General features: G+C 33.0%; 3 protein-coding genes and 1 non-coding gene across 4 annotated transcripts in view; 2 read left to right on the top strand and 2 right to left on the bottom strand.

Moving 5' to 3' along the window:
* The window catches only part of LOC141296260 (afadin-like), a 14,930-nt gene extending 12,578 nt beyond the window's left edge, over nucleotides 1-2,352 (top strand). Inside the window, exons 19-22 of the mRNA XM_073827526.1 lie at nucleotides 369-1,070; nucleotides 1,153-1,228; nucleotides 1,316-1,373; nucleotides 2,238-2,352. Coding sequence (XP_073683627.1) covers nucleotides 369-1,070; nucleotides 1,153-1,228; nucleotides 1,316-1,373; nucleotides 2,238-2,352 — 951 coding nt within the window. The remainder of the gene's footprint in view (nucleotides 1-368; nucleotides 1,071-1,152; nucleotides 1,229-1,315; nucleotides 1,374-2,237) is intronic.
* Nucleotides 2,353-2,640: 288 nt separating this feature from the next.
* Nucleotides 2,641-5,823, bottom strand: LOC141296148 (dual specificity protein phosphatase 23-like). Its single transcript, XM_073827429.1, has 3 exons — nucleotides 5,624-5,823; nucleotides 4,060-4,337; nucleotides 2,641-2,893 (listed from the first exon to the last, which is right to left on the bottom strand). Exons 2-3 carry the CDS (start codon nucleotides 4,327-4,329, stop codon nucleotides 2,705-2,707), a joined length of 459 nt encoding a protein of 152 aa, XP_073683530.1. The 5' UTR covers nucleotides 4,330-4,337; nucleotides 5,624-5,823; the 3' UTR covers nucleotides 2,641-2,704.
* A 1,403-nt stretch (nucleotides 5,824-7,226) lies between these two features.
* trnal-cag (transfer RNA leucine (anticodon CAG)) lies at nucleotides 7,227-7,309 on the top strand. The gene has a single exon. It is a non-coding gene; the product is annotated as a tRNA-Leu (tRNA).
* Nucleotides 7,310-9,424: 2,115 nt separating this feature from the next.
* The window catches only part of LOC141296258 (transcriptional-regulating factor 1), a 22,035-nt gene continuing 10,832 nt past the window's right edge, over nucleotides 9,425-20,627 (bottom strand). Inside the window, exons 6-12 of the mRNA XM_073827525.1 lie at nucleotides 17,299-17,402; nucleotides 17,137-17,212; nucleotides 16,540-16,628; nucleotides 14,415-14,528; nucleotides 14,039-14,155; nucleotides 10,444-10,628; nucleotides 9,425-10,350 (exon numbers count right to left, since the gene is read on the bottom strand). Of these exons, the coding sequence (XP_073683626.1) occupies nucleotides 10,056-10,350; nucleotides 10,444-10,628; nucleotides 14,039-14,155; nucleotides 14,415-14,528; nucleotides 16,540-16,628; nucleotides 17,137-17,212; nucleotides 17,299-17,402 (980 nt within the window). The 3' untranslated portion in view covers nucleotides 9,425-10,055. The remainder of the gene's footprint in view (nucleotides 10,351-10,443; nucleotides 10,629-14,038; nucleotides 14,156-14,414; nucleotides 14,529-16,539; nucleotides 16,629-17,136; nucleotides 17,213-17,298; nucleotides 17,403-20,627) is intronic.

The raw sequence follows: 20,627 nt of genomic DNA, 5'->3' as shown, positions 1-20,627 counted from the left end.
GGAAAACAATAAAAATGCACAATCAATATCATACAATAGAGTTGAACTGATAAAGAAAAAAAAGGCTACAACTAAAATTCAGTCTATGTCCAACAATGGAACATGCTTCCTGACATTGCTTAAAAGGGTCCCAACCTTTATTAAACTGGCTAGATGAGCCTCTTATGGAATGTTTGATTTTCGTTAATATTAATCTTTTGGCTAACAGCATGATAAAAGCTATACAATCAGATTGTATCTTTGTAAGATTATATGGAATGGGAGTGTTTCCAAAAATGGCTATCAATGGACAAGAAGTATTAAATATTATATTTTTATACACATCTGTTGCACCCACATTCACAAAGAATAACTGTTGTATCCCACAGAAACAGGCACTTTCTCAAGACAATCTCCTGAATGAAGAGAAAGGACGTCCTCTAGTGGACAGAACAAGGTATTTGAAGAAGCAGCAAGATGTGAGCAAATGGAACAGCCTTGCAACCATAAGCCCAATGGATTCCAGTTTATCCAGCATGGGACACAGAAACGGACTCTGGAAGGTCCCGACAACCACCCAGTCCGTGCCTCTATCGCAGCCAAAACGAATGGACGTCCCATATACACCACAAGCAAACAGTCTTTCATTTAGCACGTTCCGCCAGCCTGCGGAGAACAAAATTCCATCTCAATCTCCAGCCCACTATCTGTATCAAATACAGAGCAATGCATTACCATCTCAAAGACCACAGCAGCTACTCAAGAAAAAAACTGTTGTCTTCCAATCATCTGTGCAGACATTGCAGAATAGCTCACCCTCGTGTTTAAGTGTGGCGAACCCTCAGCAGAAAGGGCAGTCTGTTGAAGATTCATGGAAGTGGGATGCTCAGGATGAGCCACAGATTGCAAACCTGCTGCAAAAGGAAGTGCAGCAACTGCAGGCCAAAGTGCAGCGCAGCATAGAGGAGAGTGAACGTCTGCGCAGACTCTCTCTAGAGCTGCAGTTTCAAAAGAGACTAATGGAGTTCCAGCAGAACAGTGATGAAGATGAGGATAATGATGATTATGAGAGCAATGGAAGTGATGTAATGGTGAGTTAAGTGTGCATTGAAACATCACAATGATCACTTGTATGCATGAGCTTTATAACTCTTTTTGATCCTGTCATTCTAGCTTAAGTGTGAAAAGACTGGAACACCAGCTGACCAGCAAAAGGGAGGTCCTTTTATCCAAGAAGCCAGTTTGAAAGGTGCTGGATGATATATTATAATCATTCACTGATTAATATTGTCTCAGACTTGATACATTTGTCTAACATTGATTTATGGAACTGCAGATGCAGGCAAACGTGAATCTACGGGATACGACAAAACCTCTGAGAAGTTCTCTTTTGGGTGAGTCTCAACTATGAAAGCATAATTTTTTACACCAATTCAGTTTTTCAACTCTCTGGAATTGGGAAAAGTGGAGCTTGTTGTCAAAATTTTACTTATTTTTACCAATATTTCACAGACTGTTTATTTTAAATTGTATTGTAAGGGCTTTTCAATTCAATTTAAGGACATAAGTACATTTAATTTCATTTCACTATTTCAATTATTTTGCTCACTGTTGTCTTAAAGTATGTCTGTGTGTTTTGTTGTGTTTACTTCTATAGTGTTTGCTTGTTACCCATAAGTTATTCCTAAATATATGATGGAATTTTATTCTGGAGGACAGAACTCACCAAAAATTGTTATTTAAATAACATTTTTAAAATTACTATTTTAATATATGACCCTGGACCACAAAACCAGTCTTAAGTAGCGTGTGTATATTTGTAGCAGTAGCCAAAAATGCATTGTGTGGGTCAAAATAATTTCTTCTTTTATGAAAAGTCAAAAATCATTAAGATATTAAGTAAAGATCACATTCCATGAAGATATTTTGTAAATTTCCTACCGTAAATATATCAAAACTTAATTTTTCGTTAGTAATATGGATTGCTAAGAACTTTACTTGGACAACTTTAAGGACAATTTTATCACTATATTTTGTTTTTGCGCCTTCTGATTCCAGATTTTCAAATAGTTGTATCTCGGCCAAATTTTGTCCTATCCTAACAAACCATACACTAATGTTAAGCTTATTTATTCAGCTTTAAATCTCAATTTCAGAAAATTTACCCTGGTTTCGTTGTCCAGGCTCACAGATTGGATGTTTAAAGAGGCCTGTAATATTTCATTGTAATCAGTTTTTTTTTTATTATATTCTTACAGTGAAGATCACAAAAGCTTCAAAACACGTCGATCCCCAGAGAATCTGACCTTTAAGGAACGTCAGCAGCTGTTTTCTTTGGCAACGGTCACTTCAAGTAAAGTCAAAGTGTCCTGATGAAAAGGCAAGCCTCAGAGACTGTCAATCATTTAGATAATAGTGTCTTAAAACAGAAACGAGCTTGAATATTTCATGTTTCTAGACACTTTGCAAAATTGTATTCACATAAGGCAAATTCATATAAACTAAGAGATCTTTTCATTTTTTACCTGTGTTTTATGAATTCACCAGTATTTTTCACATAGTGTGATAGAATAATACTGTAGGAATGTATTCACAGTGAAAACAGAGGGCTGTTGTAGTAGAGATATTTAGCCTTCAAATCTTCAAAAATAAATGCATACATTGGAAATAAATAATATTTATTGTTTCACAAACATCAGCATCATAAAAATAAATGTTTCTTGTTTCACACTTTATTTTGCTGATAAAACTGCACCACCATTTGTTCTTGTTCTCTGGTTTCAATGGACCCTCGGCGTATGCTTCTGATCTCATTAATGGCATCGATTCCGGTCATTTTCCTGCTCTTCACCAGGTAACAGGCGAGCATCGTCCCCGTCCGCCCGAAACCATGCAAACAGTGCACCGCAACAGCCTGTCAAAGACAAAAACCCGTCAACATAGACGTTAAAAGAGCTTGACTGTGTAACTTTTTGCCCTCTGGCGGCTGAACTTGTGGAGGAACATTGTTTTGGTAATGACGTGTTGTGCTTTGGTGCCGCTACGTTGCACATCGTTGTATTATTTTATCAGTGCGAATATCACTAACGACTTTAAAACGCTACGAAAATAAAGAAAAGTTGTTCTGCTAAATTACGCTGTCTAAACCAGGGAACAAACATGTGGAAGCTGCTATATCATAGAGAGAAGGACTTAGGACTTAGTAAGTTGGAAATGGTGCAATATTTTGACAAACTGTTAAGTTAATAGGTGGTAAAGATACATACAAGCAGTATTATTTAAGATATTAACCTAATATTTCACCTAATGTTACCTGCTCGGAAATAAGAACAAACACAAATGTTGTCAAGATTCTTGCCCTGGAAATCCTGGTTCAGTTCAACAACTAACACCCTTTGTTCCTCAGACAGTCTATAGTCCTCCAAATGTTTTTCCCTGGTCCGACCATTTAGTACAGGCCAAAACACAACAATAATTGACCATTTTCAGCAGCAATACTCAGGAAAATTTGAGAGTTTCGTTCGGTTTAGTGACATTTTTTACGTTTAGTGCCAGCAATATGGCCAAATGATGACGCCTCATGAAAACACTTCATTCATATCTGATGATGGAAACTAATACTTGCTAAGGCTTTTTAGAGTCAAACAGACTTAAGTATTAACTATATTAACTCACTTTGTTACCAACATAAAGATTGATTTGTATACAACAAATGTGATGAAAGCTATGTTGGTTCGTGTTTTATTACGGGTACTTGCGCTTTTCCTTTTTGCTTTCAGTTCGAGGTTCAGCTGCTGTGGCTTCAAGCAACTTTCACTGATTATAAATACTACCCTGACATTCTTGTTTAATAATTTAAAGACATGGCGTAAACATACCTGGACTAATAATGAAAGTACGCAGTTTCACAGGAAATCCGTCCCAAAAGTTATAAATAGGCTAACCATAGTAACTTTAGGGTAAGGAAAAAGCACAGTTTGGAAAAATTTTTTGTGATGTACTATCTAAATTTATTTAGATTTGGTTCATTTCGGGGGAAAAAAGAATAAGATAATCACAAAAATAACTGGCCAGTTATACCTGTCCTTTTGCATTAGCCTCGTCCACTATGGACAGGAATCTGTTGATCTGATCAAACGTTGGAGCGCAGAAGTCGTGAATCCTGATGTGATGAAGGGTCAGGTCTGGACAGGTGTCGTGGTAAGGAGGATTGCGCTCACTCAGGGTCACCAGATGCTTGATTCCGTTGTTCAGCAGGTACTGATAGTGGGCTGTCATTCGGGGCATTGCCAGGCCTGCAACCTTACCAGGATCCACCCAGGAGAAGTTTGGAGGTTGTGCCGAAGCCATAGTTTTCTCTGTTGTGTGAGTATTAATAAAATATTGTTTACCTCTAAACAAATGCATTTCTGCAACATTAAGAAAAACCTGTCTCATATTTACAAAACTTTATGAATATAAAAAAAAAATTCAAACCTAACTTAAAAATGTAAAAAGCTTGCCTTGGTGTCTAACTTCATATTTTACTTCAGTTGACATTCTCTAGTGACATGTTTTTTTTAAGTTGTAAGATTTAAAATTAAAATAAAACATTAATAATAAAAAAAATATTTCAAAATCGAATTTAAAAAAATGACAAAACAACACAATTGCTACAACTTTAACATTAAAAAAAAAAAAACTGAAAATATAAAAAAATCTAAATATTTATAAAAAATAATAATATATAAATGATAGTAAAATAACACTGGGACTCTGAAGTGTTTTTGTTTACATAATAAAAAAAAAAAATTACAAAACCGCAAAATAATTACAACTTTAATACAAAAAAATCCAAATATTAATAAAAATAATAGTATCTCTGAAATAAAAAAATGTGCTGTCAAGCGATTTAATTGTGATTAATCACATCCAATATATATATATATATATATATATATATATAATTTTTTTTTTTTTTTGTTTACATAAAATCTATTAAAAACATTTGAAAACACAAAATTATTACAACTTTAATATAAACTGAAAATACAACAATTTTGATTTTAAGAAAATATAGTGTATCGTATAGTATATAAGTAATACTAAAATAATAACACTGGGTCTCTGAGGTAAAAAAAAAAAAAAGTGCTGTCAAATAATTAATCGTGATTAATCGCATCCAAAATAAATGTTTTTGTTTACATAATATATGTGTGTACGTGTACTGTGTATATTTATTATGTGTGTATATATAAATACACACATGCATGTATTTATTAAAGAATTATTTTTATATATATTAAATATAGTTATATATAACATCAATTATATTAATATAAATATGTAAAATTACATGTAAAACAATATGTATGTAAACAATTTTTTTAATTCTGGATGCAATTAATCGCTTGACAGCACTTAAAAAGAAATACAAGTATGATCTTTAAAAAATTTATCAGACGGTGTAATTTTATAATGTTAATTTTGTATTTTATAATTCAATTTCACAGTCTAGCCCAATGCTTAAAGATTTTTGCTTAAAAATATTGCATTGCATATTGTATTTTACATCATAACATATTATGCCATGTACCCTACAGGCGTGAGGGATAAATTGAACAAGAATTTTGATCATTGCAAACACAAGTAAGTTGCTCTGTACCTTGTTTAGTTCAGTGTTTACTCGACGTGGTCCATATCAGCACTAAACGGTTCTCTTCTGAACACCCTGATAATCACAAACCGCTTATTGTCTCTAAAAACACATGCATTAATCTATATAGTATTATTTCAGCTAATAAAATGCCAGATATAAATGCGATCTTTGTAACTAAAGGACGGCAGTTCGGTACATGCTGTTCAGTCGGAACTAAAGCAGCTGTTATGGCAAGCCGTATTAGCCTAAAATATACTAAGCGTTACTCATCGTAATTGCATTTTTACTAGTAACAGTGCCAATTAAAGAGCTCTTTAATTCAGTTCTTACTAGTAGCAATTATAATTAGGGAGCACTCTAATTCAGTTACTACTAGAAACAATTTCAATTAGAGAACTCTACAAAGTAATTTTTACTAGTAACAATTACAATTTCAGCGCTCTCTAATTCAGTTTTTACTAGTAAGAATTCCGATTAGAGAGCTCTCTAATTTAATTATTATTATTAGTAAAAATGCAATTACAGAGTTCTACAATTAAATTTTTACTAGTAAAAACCACATTAAAGGTGTGTTTAATTGCAGAGCTCTGTAATTGAATTAAAGGGCTCTCTAATTGTAATTGTTACTAGTAAGAATTCAACTGTAGAGCTCTGTAATTAAAAATGAATGGAAGTCAATGGAGACATATGACTAGTAAAAAATAATTTGAAGAGCTCTCTAATTGGAAATTTTACTAGTAATAACTGCATTAGAGAGCTCTCTAATTATAATTGTTACTAGTTAAATTTGAATTACAGAGCTCTCTAACTTAACTGTTATAGCAAAAATGCAATTACGAGTAACGCATAGTATATTTTAGGCTGAAACGGCTTGCCATAAGCTGTCGAAGTGACCACTGGGCGGCACACATGTTACTAACTAATCACTTCGTCTGTGTTATATTCATTCTCTTCCTCCAGAGGGCGAACACAAGCCATACAACCACCATATCACCATTGAAACAAGTGTTTTGTTCTAGTGGAAACTTGCTTTTAAAAAGTTTTTTTTTTTTTTTTTTTTTTAAATAAACCTTTTGAACATATTAATTGCAACCACGTGAATAAGAATTCGACGGAATAATCTCTGTAAAATGGTAAAATAAAAAACGTTTTACTTTATCATAAACGACTGTGATTGGTCCATTTTGACCAGCGCTGAGTGAGGTAACGGCTACCACGTGATCCGTCTGGGAAATACTTTACACCTATAAAAGACGCAGGAAAACTTTAACAGTCATTGAATTAGAAATAAAATCGATTGGTTAAAATAGTAAAATGTACTTTTAGACTAATAGTACCTGACAACATAATTACACATCGCTTTTTTAGCGGAGCGTATAATGCTAATTGCTAGCCAACTGCGTCGTAGTATTCTATGGTCTTTGGTCGTAGTGTATTTCTATGCTTTAACGGTATTTTCACCACGACAATCAAAGACGGTCGTGTCAGAAAAGGTTTTTAGCATTGATACTTTGCATTAAAACTCTTAAATGTGCAAAGTACGGTTAAATGTTGTGATGGCGCACTGCTAATAATATAACAAAACTAGCATAGCATTAGCTTGTAGCATGTCAGGATGGCCGAGCGGTCTAAGGCGCTGCGTTCAGGTCGCAGTCTCCTCTGGAGGCGTGGGTTCGAATCCCACTTCTGACAAGCACATCGTTTTTGTCCAGGTAAAACAACTACAGCCTTTATTTTCAATCTGCAGTCACAAAATTCTTGACTTCAGACTCTTCTTTTTGAAGCAGCATACTGCTTGTACTATTGCAACAGTAAGTATGCGTACTGTACTCATTAAACAGGCGTAATGAGGTCACATGACAACCGTGTAGAATATTATTTCAATTGGAAATAAAAAAATATGTGAACCTGGACCACAAAACTGTCATAGAGGTCATTGAAATTGAGATTATATATTGAATACATCATCTGAAAGATGAATAAATAAGCTTTCGATATATAACTATTTGAAAATGTGGAATCTGAGGGTGCAAAAAAACAACAAAAAAACGTAGAAAATCGCCTGAGAGAAAAAAGTTGTCAAAATTAGGATCGTAGCAATGCATATTTCTAATCAAAAATTATGGTTTTTTTATATTTATAATAGGAAATCTACAAAATATCTTAAAATATCCTAATGATTTTTGGCATATAAGAAAAATTATAATTTTGACCCATTACCCATTTTTGGCTATTGCTACAAATATACCCATGCTACTTAAGACTGGTTTTGTGGTCCAGGGACACATATATAATAAAATCACTCATTAGCCAAACAAGCCAAACTCAGACTGCTCAGTAGTGAAAAACATATGCAAATTTGTTTGCACTGTTCTCTGTGATGTAATTGGTCAAATGTCATCGATCTCTCTTTGATGATTGGCTGTGGCTTTTTGGAATCTGTGCGTATTTATAAATACTTATTGACAGATGATTCAGATTTGAATGTTCTAAGAACTTTGGCTAACATTCCGGTAAGGTTCTCTGAAAATTTTGAACAAATGTTCTTCCAGTAACATTATTAGAATATTTGTTCGAACTTACCTGGTCTTTAACAAAGTTCTCAAAATATTTGCACAAAAAACCATTATACATTGTTTGTGAATGTTTTATCCTTGAAATGTTTTAGTTGGACATTTGTCTAATATATATTAAATATTACTGCTTTCAGAATGTTTCAGAACTTTTAAAAATAACATTTGAATAATGTTTGCTGGTAGCCACTGACTTCCATAGTATGCAATCAGCAACTCCAGTCATAAGGGTCAACTTTTTGAAAATCTGAAAGCTGAATAAATAAGCTTTCCATTTTTGTATGGTTTGTTAGGATTGGACAATATTTGACATAGAGAAAACTATTTGAAAATCTGCAATCTGAGGGCGCAAAAAAAAATCGAAACATTGAGAAAATCACAGTTAAAGGTGTCCAAATTAAGTTCTTTGCAATGCATATTACTAAGAAAAAATTAAGTTAAGATACATTTACGGTAGGAAATACATAATATCCTAATGATTTTTGGTATAAAAGTTGATAGTTTTGACTCATACAATGTATTTTTGGCTGTTGCTGCAAATATACCTGTGCTACTTAAGACTGGTTTTGTGGTCCAGGGTCACATATTTTCTTGTCTTCAACAGAAAGAAGTAATTCATACAAGTTTGGAACAAAGTGAGGGTAAGTTTTTAGTTTTTGGGCAAACTGTCCCTTTAAAATCAAATTTTTAATACTGGTGTTAACATTTAGAGAACATTCAATCAGATAATGTTTCATAACATTCAAAGAACATGTTGTTAGCTGGGTTGAGTCACACTGCTGATGAAAAAACTGCTGATTTTGTAAAGTCACCTACACTACCAGTCAAAAGTTTTGAACAGTAAAATGTTTTAATATTTTTACTATTTAAAATAACTGTTTTCTAATTGAATATATTTTAAAATGTAATTTATTCCTGTGATCAAAGATACATTTTTTAGCATCATTAATTGCAGTCTTCAGTGTCACATGATCCTTCAGAAATCATTCTAATATGCTGATTTGCTGTTCAAGAAACATTTATTATTATTATTATCATCAATATTTGAAACGAGAACATTTTTGAATAAACTTTGAATAAAAGGATGCAAAGGTCAGCATTTATCTGAAAAAAAAAAACTTTTGTAACATTATACACTATATCATTCAAAAGCTTCGAGTCAGTATAGCTTTAACTTTAGGAATTAATACTTACATTCAGCGAGAATGCTCTAAATGGATCAAAAGTGATTTCTGTTTCAGATAAATGCTGTTCTTCTGAACTTTCTATTCATCAAAGAAACCTGAAAAATTCTACTCAGCTATTTTCAACATAATAATAATAATATGAAACATTTTTAAGCAGAAACCAGAATACTAGAATGATTTCCGAAGGATCATGTGACTGGAGTAATGATGCTAAAAATCCAGCTTTGAAATCAGAGGAAAAAATAAAATGTAAAATATATTCAAATAGAAAACCGTTATTTTAAATTGAAAAAATATTACAAAATTGTACAGTTTTTAATTATTTTTATTTTTTGCTGTACTTTGGATCAAATAAATGCAGTCTTGGTGATTATTTAAAAAACATTAAAAGTCTTAGTATTTAAAAGATTTTGACTAGTAGTGTACATTGTGTGTTTAATCTGTAAATATGAGTGTTTGATCATTACTGAGAAACCAGGTGGTTTATTAAAAAATGAAATGTAATACACAATATGACAATACACAACAGGCTATCAGATGCAGATAAAACAAAGCACATTACACACTTTTTACACAAGATGTGCCATCGCCTTTTAATTTACATAAAGCTCTACCATTTACATGAAGGAGTCAATTATAGTCCTCAAGATATTATATAAGATATTCCTCATTCATCTTCTAACTTGAAATATAGTCCAGTGGACTATGTAGGGCAGCAAGTGTCTTCCGAGAACAATCAATTTCCTGCACAGACTCACTGCACATGTCATTTAAAGATGCTTTGACCTCCCCGGATCTGTAACATGTTAAAGAATGAAGGCTTATGGATTGTTTTAATGATGTAACAGGACATTCAGGTGTCACCATCACATGAGCTTGCTCAGGATGCCTGGGGAAGTGCCACAGTTGTGTGTCCTCCTGCTGCCGGTGTGTCTTCATGTGGGCATTTCGACTTTTCACCTTCAAAAACACCCTAGGAGAAGAGGCAATCATGAATCAGATCACAACCACTGTGATTCATAACTGTATGAAGATGTTTCTGTGTTTGAGTCAGGATGTGGCTTACTTTCCACACTCTGTGCAGGGAAAGACGACGGCTGAATCAGTATCTCCACTGGTGGTGCTGTTGGAGGGAGAACTTCTCACAGAAGCCGAACTCAAAGGCAGGGTCAGCGTGGACGCTTTGTTTTCGGCTGGAGAGCTACAGAGCAGCCGGAGGTTGTTCTGGGTCCACGTTTCTTCGTTTATCTGCTGTGAGAACAATAGCAATTTTAGCCATAAATGCTTTTTTTTTGTAACTGTTTACTACTTCCAAACACATTTTTCCATAAAACAGTTAAACGGCCTAAGGAACACCAAAAATCTAACATCCGTCCAACACATGCACTATGTGTGACCCTTAAGTAGCACAGGTATATTTGTAGCAATAGCCAAAAATACATTGTATGGGTCAAAGTTATTGATTTTTCTTTTATGCCAAAAAGGATGTTCCATTTTGTAAATTTATTACCGTAAATTTTTCAAAACTTAATTTTTGATTAGGAATATGCATTGCTAAGAACTTCATTTGGACAACTTTAAAGACAATTTTCTCCCCTCAGATTCCAGATTTTCAAATAGTTGTATCTTAGACAAATAGAATATCTTTAAAATGAGTACTTATTTTAAAATGTATTCTAAATTTGAGTGTCATCTAAATGTAATGTTCGGACGCTTAATTGCATGTTTTTTGCAATTACAGTAAATGAAAATTTATTATAATCTAAATTTATATTAAAGGATAACTGTTGCCAAAATGCAACCTGGGCTGTTTTTTTTTTTTTTTTACTGTAAACGAGACAAACTTATATCTAAAAGCATAATTACGTAATTATGTCGTTTACAGTAAAAAAACAGCCCAGGTTGCATTTTGGCATCAGTTATCCTTTAAATGCAATTAGTTGAACTTAAGAGTGTATTTTGACACACTTAAGTAGGACTTAAGTACATCTTTGTTGATATATGGTTAAAGCGAAAGCATTGACAATTATAAACTAAAATATACTTTAATGTCATTTTGGGCGAACTGTCCTTTTAAAATCACATTTTTAATACTGGATGTTTTTAACATTTAGAAAACATTCAATAAAATAATGTTTCATAACATTCAAAGAACATCATTATCTGTATGTACAGTTTAAAAAAATACACTATCAGTCAAACAGTAAGATTTTTAATGTTTTTTTTAAAGAAGTCTCTTCTGCTCACCAAGCCTGAATTTATTTGATCCAAAGTACAGCAAAAAAACAGTAAAATTTTGAAATATTTTTACTATGGAAAATAACTGTTTTCTATTTGAATATATTTTAAAATGTAATTTATACCTATGATTTCAAAGCTGAATTTTTAGCATCATTACTCCAGTCACATAATCACAGAAATCATTCAAATAATCTGATTTGCTGCTCAAAAACATTTATAATAATTATTATTATTATATTAAAAATGCTGAGTAGTTCAGAAGAACAGCATTTATCTGAAATATAAATCGTTTGCAACATTATAAATGTCTTTTATCATCACTTTTGATCGATTTAAAGCATCATTGCTAAATAAAAGTATTCATTTCTATCACCCCCCCCCATCAAGGAATCCTGAAAAAAATGTACTCAACAGATTTAAATATTGGTGATAATAATAAAAAGAAATCAGCAAATCAGCATATTAGAATGATTTCTGAAGGATGAAAGGAAGATTGGGGTAATCACAGGAATAGATTACCTTTTTAAATATATATTTAAATAGAAAACAGTTATTTTAAATAGTAAAAAATACTTGATGCACTTTGGATCAAATAAATGGAGGCATGGTGAGCATTCTTCTTTACAAAACATTCAAAATCTTTTGACTGGTAGTGTATATATTTAACATTTAAAGTACACTACAAGTGTACATTAAGTACGAGTAAGCACGCTTATTTTTCACAAGTAACCTGTATGACAAAATCTCCTTTTTGTGCTCCACAGATTAGCATGAGGATTTAGAACACCTTCAGGCTGAGTAAATAATACCAGAGTATCATTTTGGATTAAATTATTGTCATCTTATGTAGGGAGATTTTTGCTTTTTAGTTTTATTAAGGGTTTGAATCCTAAAACTAAACATCAACTATTCTATATAGCTAGCATTGTGTGTGTGTGTGTGACCCTGAACCACAAAACCAGTCATAAGGGTCATTTTTTTTTTTAAATTGAGATTTATACATCATCTGGAAGCTGAATGAATAAGCTTTCCATTGGTGTATGGTTTGTTAGGATAGGCCAAATTTTTCCGAGCTACAACTTGAAAATCTGAGGGTGCAAAAAAATCAATTTATTAAGGAAAATTGCCTTTAAAGTTGTCCAAATGAAGTTCTTAGCAATGCATATTACTAATCAAAATGCAAGTTTTTATATATTTGCAGTAGGAAATTTACAAAATATCTCCATGGAACATGATCTTTACTTAATATCCTGATGTCTTTTTGTGTGCTTCACAGATCAGCATGTGGATTTAGAACAGCTTCATGGTGAGTAAATAATGACAGAATATCATTTTGGATTAAATTATTGTCAAATCATCTTATGTAGGGAGATTTTAGTTTTTTTAGTTTTAAGGGTTTAAATCCTAAAACTGAACATCAACTATTCTATATAGCTAGCATAGTGTCTTCTCTATTATTAAAACATGTCTCATTGTATTTGTTTGTTTGTTAGGCCAAATTTTTTCCAGCTACAACTTGAAAATCTGAGGGTGCAAAAAAATCAATTTATTAAGGAAAATTGCCTTTAAAGTTGTCCAAAAGAAATTCTTAGCAATGCATATTACTAATTTAAGTTTTAATATATTTACAGTAGGAAATTTACAAAATATCTCCATGGAACATGATCTTTACTTAATATCCTGATAATTTTTGGCTTAAAAGAAAAATCGATAATTTTGACCTATGCAATTTATTTTTTGGCTTTTTCTACAAATATACCCATGCGACTGGTTTTGTGGTCCAGGGTCTCAGACACACACACACACACACACACACACACACATGTTTGTTTTTGTGAATTGTGGGGACATTCCATAGACGTAATGGTTTTTATACTGTACAAACGATATTTGCTATCACCCTACACCTTCCCTACACCTAAACCTAGCCCTCACAGGAGACTGTGCATATCTTTACATTCTCAAAAAAACGTATTCTGTATGATTTATAAGCCTTTTGAAAAGTGGGGACATGGGCAATGTCCTCATAAGTCACCCTCTCCTTGTAATACCTTTGTCATACCCATTTTATTACACAAATTTGTGTCCTGATATGTCACAAAAACAAACACACACACACACACACACATACACACACACACACACACACATATATATATATATATATATAAACAGAGGACTTGTAATAATCTGCTAATGACACGTAGGTAATTATACAGTATTAATAAGGTGTTCAGAGTGGTCGCTAAGTGACTACTACACAATCACACTACCTATATTAATACACAGTACACATCTGACAGAATGCAGAGGCAATATGCGGCATATTTAAGAGAAAAGGTGTGAGCGTACTAGTAAATGACAGGAAGTGGAGAAAGCACCTAGAGGTTTCAGTAGTACACCGGCTCACAGATACTCACAGAGTTCGACACTTCACAGACAAACACAGAACTGGAGTTTTCTGATATTTCAGCCTCCCTGGTTTTGCTGTCGGCTTCTTTGGGCGGCTCTGTGATGTTGACTATCGGCCAGTCTCCCTAATTCATGAAATATATAGGCTATGCATTAAAAAATAAAATGTAATGTGTACACCTAATTTACACTTAAAATATCTATATGTCATTAAATTAGATAACATCATATCCAAGTAAGTGTCATCTGCACTCTTGAATGGCATTTGCCTTATTATTTTAATACCGTTTTGTTTTGTAATGCAGTGCTATGCATTCAGTTCAATTGTAAGTCTCTTAATTGTCCAAATACAGTGACGTGAGATTCAGACGAGCCGTAACTCACCCGCTGGCCTTGAACAGGTGTAGACAGAGCCGTGCTGACTCTCGTACCAATGCGCAAACGCTTTTTCCATGTGTAATAATACTCGACACACTGAGAAACTGACTTTGTCTTGACCTAAATAATAAAAGAACACATTCTCATAGTCACCAAACCACAGGGTCACAAATTAATGCTAATGTATTCACGGAAAGCAAAAGATTATATATATATACAGGGTTTTTGCAGGTCTTAAAAAGTCTTAATTCGCCCTTTAACAAATTAAGGTCTTTAAAAGGTCTGAATTCAGGGCAGAACATCTTATATCCATACAGTCATGAAGTGCAGTTACCAAAAATGAATATCTTCCTTCGTATTTTTATTTTGTTTTCTAATACAAACATCTAAGCGTCCTTCAATCAAGATGCATTTACTTGATGAGATGCAGATTAAAGATACAACGTGTTGTTATCTGAGAAATTGAACAAAATACATTTTATTTAAGAGTTTATGCTTAAAATGAGCAAATATCTGAAAATAGGACATATAAACTTTTAACTTCTTAAATTAACTTGATTTTTCTAATTGGCAGATTTTTGTTCTTATTTTAGCCACAAACTCACTTTATTTTAATCAATTTTGCTTCTATTTCTATTCTATTTTGCTTCTGTATTTCAGTGTTTTTTTATTTGCTGGAAAAACTTTTGCTTTAAATGCATATGCATTTATGTCCCAAGTAAAGTAAATGAAAACTTTGTTGGGAGAACATAAAAGTTTTGCAATCGAATGCAAAAGCATTGATATACACAACAAATCAAAAGTTTAACAGTAAGATTTTTAATGCTTTTTAAAGAATTCTCTTCTGTTCACCAAGCCTGCATTTATTTGATCCAAAGTACAGCAAAAACAGTACAATTTTGAAATATTTTTGCTGTTTAAAATAACTGCTTTTTTATTTGAATATATTTTAAAATGTAATTTATTCCTGTGATCAAAGTTAAATTTTTAGCATCATTATTTCAGTCTTCAGTGTCACTTGATCCTTCAGAAATCATTTTAATATGCTGATTTTCTGTTCAAGAAACATTTATTATTATTATGATTAATATTTAAAACAGTTGAATACATTTTCTTCAGGATTCTTTATGCTTAAAACAAGAGTAAATATCTAAAAAACTTTTCACTTTTTAAATAACTTGATTTTTCTAATTAGCAGATTTTTGTTTTTATTTTAGTCACAAACTCACTTTATTTTGATAATTTTCTCAGAAAACAAGACTTACTTTTGCTTCTATTTGCTTTCTATTCTATTTTGCGTCTGTATTTCAATGTTTTTTTTTATTTGCTGGAAAAACTTTTGCTTCATCTGCGTATATATTAAAAAATGGGGTATAAAAACTTTTCACTTTTTAATTAACTTGACTTTTTCTAATTGGCAGATTTTTGTTCTTATTTTAGTCACAAACTCACTTTATTTTGTTTTTGTTGTTTTTCAGAAAACAAGACTTAATTTTTCTTCTGAAGTAAATGTATCTTGATTTAAGAATCTTTAGACATCTCCATGAAAAAACAAGACAAATACTTAGGAAAAACATCACTTTTTTTGCTGTTTGATTGGTAAAAGTTATTTCCATATTCTAGTGGGGACTAAGACTTAAGCTATTTATTTTCATATGAGTTAAAAGTACGCTCTTAAAAATAAAGTTGCTTTAAAAGGTTCTTCACAGCGATGCCATAGAAGAATCATTTTTGGTTCCACAAAGAACCATTCAGTCAAAGGTTCTTTAAAGAACCATCTTTTATACCTTTTTATAATCTGAAGAACCTTCTTTCGCCACAAAGAACCTTTTGTGAAACAGAAAGGTTCTTCAGATGTTAAAGGTTCTTTATGGAACCATTTAGACAAAAAGTGTTCTTCTATGGCATCGTGAAGCACCTTTGTTTTTAAGAGTGTAATAGAGATCTGTTGAAAGTTGTATTTTAAAGTGTTGCCTAATACAAGACATTTACATTTACATTACATTTAGAAAATATATTGGTGCATTTTGTTTTATTTATGTTTATGTTTTTGCACTTGGTCTCGAAAAGGCCTTAAATGCACCTTCAGAAAACCTGCACAAACCCTTTAATATTAAATGCCCACAAATACCATTCTCTGGACAAGGTAGAAGTCTTTGCTATGCATTAAAAGTGCTTTGTTCAGCTGCCGTTTTTCCTGAAGCGTCCATCTGTCTGATCCTAGTTGATGAGAGGAGGAGAAGAAACGCTGTAATGTTGTGCATTTAGTATTTTTAGGTTAACACATAAAAGCAGATCTGTACATTAAAGAACACTGATGCATCATTTCCATAATGGCCAACGCAAGCAGCATAAATTAACATCTGGTTCAAGACATTTTTTGGGGGGGCGTGAAACAATGGCGCAAATACCAGTAAATCGTCTGGCGCAAACTTTAGTAAATCGCGATGTGTGATTCATTTAGAGACTGTCCTCCCAGAAATTTTGCATCTGAAAGGGAAACTCCTACAAAATGCATATGCGATAAGATCAGCCACAAAAATGATGGTGCCCACTCTTTTTCATGTTTTTAGTAAATCCTGACAGACGATTTTTTTAAACGCCATAAAAGGGGTTTGCACTGGTGCAAGCGGTTCGTAAATCTGGCCCTTCGTTTAATTGAATGCTTTCTCAGGAAGGAATACTTGCATATTTTTGTGTTTTTTGGGGTTACAAAAATCTTACGCACCTGCATAATGATAGTCTGTTTTGGGGCTGGATGAGTTTCTCAGCGGCATTGGCAGGAGAAGCTTTTCAAGGGTATTCTGGAACATGATAGTTATTTTAAGACTTTTCAGAGAACGAGAGAAAGAGTTTAATGCCAGGAAGTGATGATAAGAAAAATACTAACCATTATGTCTCCTCTGCACTCGAAAAGACAGTGCAGGACATATTCTGTGTTTGCTCCGCCGCCTGGAAGCACACTGGAGCACGCCAGTTTCAGAAGATCATCCACTGAAACAGGGGAAAGTCAATGCTAGTCACATATTAGTGCTTTCTTTTTCCTTAATGTGTACAAAAAATAAATAAACCATTTAAACATTTCTATCTATCTATCAACATGCTAATCACATTAGAAAACATCCTAACAACATGCTAACAACTTGCTAATCATGCTAGCAACATGCTAACAACATGCTAATTATGTTAGACACATGCTAACAACATGCTAATCATGCTAGAAACATGCTTGTGAAATGCTAGTCATGTTAGAAACATGCTAATAACATGCTAAACATGCTAATTATGTTAGACACATGCTAACAACATGCTAATCATGCTAGAAACATGCTTGTGAAATGCTAGTCATGTTAGAAACATGCTAATAACATGCGAAACATGCTAGTGACATGCTACTCATGATAAAAATATGCTAGTGACACACTAATCATGCTAGCAACATGGTAGTCATGCTAACAACATGCTAATCATGCTAGAAACATGCTTGTGAAATGCTAGTCATGTTGGAAACATGCTAATAACATGCTAATCATGCTAGCAACATGATAGTCATGCCAACAACATGCTAATCATGCTAGCAGCAATGCTAGTGACATGCTAGTCATGCTAAAACATGCTAGTAACTTGCTTATGCTAACAACTTGTTAATCATGCTAGCAACATGCTAGTAACTTGCTAATCATGCTATAAACAAGCTTGTGAAATGTTAGTCATGCTAGAAACATGCTAATAACATGCTAATCGTGCTAACAACTTGCTAATCATGCTAGAAACATGCTTGTGAAATGATAGTCATGCTAACAACGTGCTAATCATGCTAGAAACGTGCTTGTGAAATGTTAGTCACGTTAGAAACATGCTAATAACATGCTAATCATGCTAACAACTTGCTAATCATGCTAGAAACATGCTTGTGAAATGATAGTAATGTTAGAAACATGTTGACAACATGCTAATCATGCTAACAACATCCTAGTGAAATGCTAGTCATGTTAGACACATGCTAACAACATGCTAATCATGCTAGAAACATGCTTGTGAAATGATAGTCATGTTAGAAACATGCTAATAACATGCTAATCATGCTAGTAACATGATAGTCATGCCAACAACATGCTAATCATGCTAGCAGCAATGTTAGCGACATGCTAGTCATGCTAACTTGCTAATCATACTAGAAACATGCTTGTGAAATGATAGTCATGCTAGAAACATGCTAATAACATGCTAGTCATGCTAACAACTTGCTAATCATGCTAGAAACATGCTTGTGAAATGTTAGTCACGTTAGAAACATGCGAATAACATGCTAATCATGCTAACAACTTGCTAATCATGCTAGAAACATGCTTGTGAAATGATAGTAATGTTGAAACATGTTTATAACATGCTAATCATGCTATCAACATACTAGTGACATGCTAGTCATGTTAGATACATGCTAACAACTTGTTAATCATGCTAGAAACATGCTAATAAAATGGTAAACATGCTAGCAACATGCTAGTGACATGTTAATCATGCTAACAACATGCTAGTCATGCTAACAACATGCTAATCATGCTAGCAGCATTCTAGTGACATGCTAGTCATGTTAAAACATGCTAGTTACTTGCTTATGCTAACAGCTTGTTAATCGTGCTAGCAACATGCTAGTGACTTGCTAATCATGCTAGAAACAAGCTTGTGAAATGTTAGTCATGCTATAAACATGCTATTCATGCTAACAACATGCTAGTGACATACTAGTTGTGCTAGTAACATGCTAATCATTCAATCAACATGCTAGTGACATGCTGGTCATGCTAAAACATGCTAGTAACTTGCTTATGCTAACAACTTGTTAATCGTGCTAGTAACATGCTAGTGACTTGCTAATCATGTTAGAAACATGCTTGTGAAATGATAGTCATGATAGAAACATGCTAATAACATGCTTATGCTAACAACATGCTAGTGACATGCTAGTCTTGTTATATACATGCTAGTAACTTGGTAATAATGTTAGCAACATGCTAGCAACTTGTTAATCACGTTAGCAACATGCTAGTTGTTCTAGCAAAATGCTAATCATGCTAACAACATGCTAGTGACATGCTAGTCATGCTAATAACATGTTAATCATGCTATCAACATTCTAGTGGCATGCTAGTCATGCTAAAACATGCTAGTAACTTGCTTATGCTAACAACTTGTTAATCATGCTAGCAACATGCTAGTCATCCTAAAAACATGCTAGTAACTTGCTAATCATGTTAAAATAACTAAAAACATACTAGTAACTTGCTTTTAAACTTTTTAAACTTAAACTTCCTAAACTTTTTTAGCTTCTTAAAACATCCTTAAACTTTTCAAACTCTCCGGTCCGGCTTTCTCAAGCCAACTTAAAGTTTGTCTTGACAAACTTTCTGATCTAGTTTTGTGTTGCAGTTGTTATACAAACAATTTTCACTTAGAAATTGCTACATTTCATAATTAATTACAAAGAACTGGTGACTAATACATTCAATTAAACAAGAACTTTTGAAGTAGAAAGGCTGAAATAGTGTTTTCTTGTAAAATATATTACAATATTTTTTGAAAAATCAGTGTAGATAATTGTATTACTCAGCTGAAGAATGATTTTATAATGTTTTGCTTTCCATCAGGCCTAAAAATACCTGTTCTGCATTGTAAAATCACTGGAGTGCACTTCGCTTAGTTGCTGCACTTAACTCTTTCGGCACAAAATGTGATTTTAGTTACCGTTCTGCTGGTTATCAGGGGTATCCATGTCTTTGGTGGGCGACCACAGAAGAACAGCATTATGGGTGTCTTCTTCTGTCAGGGGTTGACTATTAATGTTTGGGATTTTTGCTTGAAAATCCTCACCAACATTAATATGACTACAAAGAACATATAAATTACAGTTATTTACTTTATATTCAAACATGTAATTAGTCAATACATCAATCGAATTAGTCAATTAGTAAAAAAAAATCTAATGTCCCAGATAAACTGCATTCATTAAAGTAAATGAAAACTTTATTGGGAGAACACGAAAGTTTTGTGATCGAATGCAAAAGCATTAATATACACTACCAGTCAAAAGGGATTTTTTTAATGTTTTTAAAAGAAGTCTCTTTTGCTCACCAAGCCTGCATTTATTTGATCCAAAGTACAGTCAAAACAGTAAAATTTTGAAATATTTTTTACTGTTTAAAATAACTGCTTTCTATT

The sequence above is a fragment of the Garra rufa genome, chromosome 21 (genome assembly GCF_049309525.1).
Source record: "Garra rufa chromosome 21, GarRuf1.0, whole genome shotgun sequence".
NCBI classification, from domain to species: Eukaryota; Metazoa; Chordata; class Actinopteri; order Cypriniformes; family Cyprinidae; genus Garra; species Garra rufa.
Note: the sequence above shows the minus strand (reverse complement) of the source record. Positions and strands in the feature narration are given on the sequence as shown.

Coding starts and splice junctions, on each gene's coding strand:
- LOC141296148 (XM_073827429.1), bottom strand. CDS start 4,329: ATGGCTTCGGCACAACCTCCAAACTTCTCCTGGGTGGATCCTGGTAAG. Junction 2,894..4,059: donor AGGCTAATGCAAAAGGACAG/GTATAACTGGCC, acceptor TGTCTTTGACAG/GCTGTTGCGGTGCACTGTTT.